Consider the following 6,419-nt stretch of genomic DNA (forward strand, 5'->3'; position numbering starts at 1 on the left):
TTGGCTCATTTCGGGCGCAGCTGCCAACACGGGTTTTTCCGCTTTCAAAGTAAAAGTCGAGTTTAAATTCTCTTAAACAGAAAGACAGTTCTTCAACTGCGGCCCAACTAAAATACCTCAGATAATATAATGAGAGACCGACCACAGAACAGCTTAATCTTATTCTCAAACACTTATATGTATGTAACTTAGCTGTCTAATATTCCCTCTGTCTGTGCAATGCAATGGTTCAAGTGCAATCCATTCTCACATGGCAAATATATTTGTTGTTTCTACTCTGTATATATTACTTTTTACTCCATTCATGTTTTTCTATACCATTTAAATTTCCTTAAACTCGAGTATAATTAACCTTGAAACCTTGGGCAGGAAAATTAAGAAATGAGTGCATGGATATTAGGCAACTGTAGGTGTATTATAAGGTGTGTGTCGATATTTAATGGATGACATCATCAATATCTTCATGCTGGGAAGTTATTAACATTATACAATTTAAATAAGTATTCATGATGAATTGCCTGATTCTATCACATGAATAATACAAGAAGAATAAAATAAAAGTAGATAGATAGATAGATAGATAGATAGATATAACATATACTAAAGAGTATATAACATATGCTATCTATGTGCCTCATTATTATGTATATTGTATACTGATTAGTTCACGTATTTGCAGACATTTTGTGTTGTAACATGATGGTTGCAAGTGCACAAGTGTGGTTAAGATGCAGAAACAGGAGTTATATATGTAAATAGTTATTTGTATTTTGTATTTACACTGTTATTGCACGAAACGCACACGATGCATTACCAAAACAAATGTATTTTGTTTTATTTTTGAAGCCACCACAGGAAGTGTGTATCGGCGGTACTGCGGGAGAGCTTCCTCCTCCATCAGCCGTCGGAGTGATCACTTCCAGCCGAACATAGCAGAGAGCAGTCAACCCGTCGTGTCTCTACCCGAGGCCGGATGGTAAAATCCAACCTCCAGCGGATCCTAAACAGTCATTGCTTTGCTCGCGAGAAAGAAGGAAAACAGCAGCCTCCCATCACAATGGCGAATTTGAATAGCGGCATCTGTGACATGATCGGGAAGTAAGTGAACGATGCAGAAACGCCTCGGCTAGCTTACAGCTAAACGCGGGGTGGGGGAGGGGTGGCTAAGCTAGCGGGGCTAGTGGCCACTGAAAAGCGGAAGTAGATCGGGTTTAAAGGTACAATTTGTTCACACGACGCGGACTCACCGGGTCTCTCCGCGTTTGTGTTTAGAGTCAACAGCGTGTGCAACGTTTTTATTTCACGCTGTCAGGTCAAAAGATGATTTATTGACCCAGAGAGGCGACATGACAAGCGTTAAATTAGCCACTGTTAGCTAGGGACGTCGAGTTCGTTACGTCACGCAGGGCTGCCGAAAAACAACACATCAGGGAAGGATCCTCCTCGTGTTGAGAATTCGATTTAATAAACAAAACAGGCTTCCGTAATCCAGGAAGTAGCTGTCAGTCCACTGGTTTAAACGCGACTCTCAGAAGTTTTAAACTTTTTAAAGGCGAAAAAACCCGTTTAATGGAGGTTTCACAGAACAGATGAGTAAACGAGATAGAGTATTCCAGAACGTGTAACATCTGCTGGCTCTCGGTAATGTAGAAGAAACGATGAGACTGTAAATCCCCGAGGGGGGGCACAGTCACCAGGTGAGCACATGTTTCTGACCACGTAGGTCCCGTGAGCCGAGTCAAGTTGAATATTGCGTAACGGACAGCGATCTGACCGTGTAACTGTACCCACATGTACACAGATCAAATACATCTGTAATACAATCCCAGAAGAGGGAACTACGATGGTCGTTATGTCACTGTTAAAGTAGTTGTTATTCCAATCAACAATATGTAAGAACAAAATAGATTTATTTGGATTTATAAAGTATATAGAAGATTATTTTAAGAGACCACGCGGTGTAGACGGAGAGGCACATTTGTTTATAGTTTATATGTATTAATTATATTATAAAATTGTATTTAAATATTCAACCCATCGATGCAAAAGCAGCTTCAAAGACGTCACGCTACACAGATAACTTAACAGCTGTGAAAACATCTGTATTTGACCATGTGAATAATATCTGAAGCCATAGGTATATTCATTTATTCTGTGAGAATAAAAGGCCAACTTTTATTTATTAGGTGATTATTTTAGTGCAGGGCTTCAACTTGATTGGTCTGTTTAATGTAGTTTATTATTTAGATTTTCTTGCATCATGAAATGTCAATCACAATGCAGTTCCCCAAGATAATTTATTGTATTAAAGGTTTTTTTACCTGATCCGAAGTCTACAACTCAAAAGGTTCTCAGTTTACAGTGATGTAAAACAGCGGAAAGTTCTGCCGTTTGATGCCATACAATTAGCCACGTATTTGAATACATTATCTTAACAGTTGACGTTTTTCACGTGAACAATTTTAACTATTGAAAATTAAAAAAAAGAAAATGATCTGTAAATAAATCGTCGGAGAGAATAATTGGCTGCAGCTCTAATTTTTAAATCAATTAATTTATTAGACAGCCGTCTTTAGTTTAAGCTTCTCAATTGACTATTCGCAGCTTTACATTCTCCTACAGTAAAATTATACAAGTATTTATAGGATTTGGTCAAGGTTCTTTCTACAACATATAAAATGAAATTCAAAGTAATTGGCAGTGGCCGATGTAACTCACCACACCGACTTTTGAGTTTGTGCTGGTAGCAGCAGATGTGTTGGTTTGTTGCCTCCCACCACAACCATCCCTTGATGTCATTGTTAATGAGAAATGCAGTGCTCCCATACAAAGAGGTTTTTCCTCTTGTAGTGTTGAGCTGCACGTAGCGTGATCGGTACACATCTAATCTGAAAAGATTTTATCACAGTTAACAGATGTCAGATCTTGCTCCATTCGTGCACAGTGTGATGCAAGAGCACTTCATTATTCATTAGTAGGAATATGACATGACTTCACGGACCTGGCTATGTCTCAACTTCACAATCTGTTTAATCATCTCACGCGGTTCTGTTTACCGCACCGTAACAACTCCTATGGTATTACTTTGAGACTATAGTAATATAAAATATTATAAAACCATTAATATTCATTTTGACTGGTTCACACAGTGACCCACTACGTATTGAATTTTCGGAACCTTCCATTTTTCCTGTCTCAGTGTTCTGACTGTGTCACCTCTCCTTTCAGCCTGTCCCTGCACTGTAGTAGTACCCGCGGTCCGGGGCCTCAGTGGTGCTCCTGATGCCCCTCACCCACCCCTGAAGATTCCAGGTGGGCGAGGGAATGGCACACGGGATCACACTCCTTCAGCTCGGCCGGTCTACTCGGTAAGTGTAGACACACAAACACACACACTCACACACCACTTACCACTCAAATGTAGCCAGTGAAGCTCTGATGCAGATGCAGAAACGATTTTACAAGGTGTCATGTTCAGAGGAAGAAAAGCATTTCACCACAACCATTTCCTGTCATGTGGTGTGTTTGTTTATACAGCTTGGAAGGGCACACCAGAGTATAACGTGATTCAGACAAGTGAAACACAGTCCACTTTCCAAACATACTCCCCATTTCTATTTGATTTGTAATGGAAAACCAGAAAGAAAAACTCAGTCCACGTGACACAAGGAAGGTCATGCGCCGCTGGTTTTACGATGCATTGTTTGCTTTTTCCTTTTCCAGGACCGAAAGTTGACGGTAACGGAGGAGCCAGCAGGGAATGGTCGCCCTGGGATACTCCACTTTCAAACGCATCCCACTGTTACCAAGACGATACAGTGGGATGCTGTCCTCAGCAGCAGCGCTCTCTACGTGGAGATACCTCTTGACCCTCTCCCTGAAGGCAGCAAGGAGAGGTGAGGGCAGGATAATGAAATGGAGCTCTTAAGATCCTTACAGTGGAACACTTGAGTCAGGAGAGTAAAGAGGAAGAATAAAACATACAAATACATATTTTTAGTTGGTGAAATGAAGGTATTGGACCTGGCCTGTCTGTAGACCTCGGCCTCTATTTCCTGTCAATTTTTATAGTTTCATTATAAAGTTGCAGGTTTGTTCTCCAAAACCAGTACAAAGATCAGTAAAACTCATCTAAATATTCTTGGATAAGCTAGAGATTTAGTCAGAGATCCAGTCGATGCTATTGTGTTTGCGCTCGCATGTTAAGTGTTCCATTTTTCTAAGCCGCCTCCTGTTTTCCCTACAGTTTCGCAGCTCTCCTGGAGTATGCCGAAGAACATCTGAAAGTCGTTAGTGTGTTTGTCTGCTTTTACAAGAACAGAGATGATCGTGGTATGTGCCGACCGGCCTTGTTTTCCAAGCGCAGCTTTTCTCATCCACACAACTTGTGTTGCTTTGTCCGTGCGCTGCATTTTAACAGTCGTTCCTGACATTTTTCTTCCAGCTAAACTGGTGCGTACCTTCAGTTTCCTGGGCTTTGAGATTGTGAAACCGGGCCATGCCCTCGTCCCACCTCGACCCGACGTTTTCTTCATGGCCTACAATTTTGATCGGGACTCTTCGGACGAGGAGTAGACCCCTGGACAGCCCCCCCCACCCCCTCCTCACCTCCCCTTTTTCCCCTCCCAACTATATGTTTGCCCATCCCATCCCAGCTTATCCATCTGCACCCAGCGTCTGTGTTAAATCCTCAGCGGTAGCTCTCTGTATGCAAGCATTCCCCCCCCCCCATGCTTTTTATTCAAGGGAATATGTAAGCTGTGCATCTCCTGATTCCCCCCCCCCCCCCCCCCCCAAATCTATCTTTGTGTGTTTTAATATGCTGTTTTCATTCAAGATTGATTGGTGTTGTCACCTTAATACGAGGGAAACTGTTTTGTTTTTTTTGGACTTTGATTAAATTGCAGTTGTCATAGCTCTACGTTAAATTGTCTTATTTCCATTTTTTGTCAAGTCGTTGGTTTGTTTATTTCCTTTTATGATAGATTAAGGAGGAGAAATCTTAAATTCTTGAATGTACAACAAAAGGTCATCAGGTTTACACTCGGGTACTCCAGCTTTGTTTTTTGGATTGGCTAAATAATAACTTCAACATTTTTGCCCAATTACCTACGTATAAATTTCAGCGGGACCAGTTTGGTTTTATAGCACTGATACCCTTTTAAGTATTAGTTATTTTTTAAAACTCTACGTTTTGAGCGACAGCCCCAATAATTGGTACTTCATAAAGAATAGTGAATCAATTTAGACTAGAGGTGGAGAGGAAAGATGAATACTGTTGCACGTGTTGATTTCAAGATCCTACGACGAGTGTGTTTGTACAGAGTGAAAGGAAAGTGAATAATCCAAAGTGCTTTTGCTTCTTTCTGCCATGTGTATCTGACAATATTGTAGTGTTTTTATTTTGGAGGATGAAAAATGTTGCTGTGAATGGGATTTTTTTTTTTGGTGTCATTTTTGGATTAGCATTCCTTTTCAACTTTTTGTTTTCCATGATAATAAGGAGTTCATTGTTCACCTGCATAGTGGTACCTGTTGTGTGTCTGTGATAATAAAACAAACAAAAAACAAAACTGGTGTGAGTTGACTTTTACCTGATTCATTCCAGAAAACAACTAATACGTTTAAACCAAATTAAATATCCTGGAGTGTACGGTGCTGCTGGCATGTGGAGCTCAATGCTACACTACATTATAAAAGCACTTTGTAATAATCTAAATGTGTCTGTATTCAACAAAATGTAATTTCTGGAGTGAGGTGAAGAAATCGAGGTCAGTTATGAAAGAGCAGCTGGGCTGAGATCCAGCCTGTAATGCACACTAACACCACCAGGAGGCTTCACAGGACCATTGCTGATCTCAAAGTTGTGTCTGTGCAGTCTACAGTTATGTAAACAAACGTTTCCTATTCAGAATAATGTGCTATACAAATAGACCTGCCTTGCCTTATTGATATTCAAAGTAGCTGTGCAAATACAGTCTCAATAACTTACCTGTTATATTTCTAATCTTATTGACTTATTGTAGGCTTTTATTATTTTGCACTGCAAAAATGTTCCATTAAAGGATTTAGGAAAAAGAACTGGTTCCAAGTAAGACAAGTCCTTCAAGTTAATGATCCTCGTACTATAAACAAACAAAATCCCATTCATAGCTTTAACAAACAAAAAGTTTTTTTCTTTTGTTAAATTAGGCTGATATTAATTCAATTAAACATAATTAACAAAATTACTGCCACTAGAATTCAACTAAATACAAAAAACTACATATTAAAGCTTTTCATTGAACAGTCACTTTCATGACAAGCAACTATTTTCACAATTAAATAACAGAAAGACACTTCAACAGTATCAACCGTAATTAATACAAATTGTTTCTTAAATAATCCTATTTGTAAAAATTGGGTTATAATAATTGTAA

The 6,419-nt window shown here is 39.6% G+C and overlaps 1 protein-coding gene across 1 annotated transcript; it reads left to right on the top strand.

Moving 5' to 3' along the window:
• Positions 1-875: 875 nt before the first annotated feature.
• Positions 876-5,573, top strand: oaz1b (ornithine decarboxylase antizyme 1b). Its single transcript, XM_053411945.1, is given in 6 exon segments — positions 876-1,098; positions 3,229-3,280; positions 3,282-3,368; positions 3,724-3,896; positions 4,247-4,332; positions 4,445-5,573. Coding segments are annotated over 6 exon segments (654 nt in total). The 5' UTR covers positions 876-973; the 3' UTR covers positions 4,576-5,573.
• The last annotated feature ends 846 nt before the right edge of the window (positions 5,574-6,419 follow it).

Source organism: Pleuronectes platessa, chromosome 19, assembly GCF_947347685.1.
Source record: "Pleuronectes platessa chromosome 19, fPlePla1.1, whole genome shotgun sequence".
Classification (NCBI taxonomy): Eukaryota; Metazoa; Chordata; class Actinopteri; order Pleuronectiformes; family Pleuronectidae; genus Pleuronectes; species Pleuronectes platessa.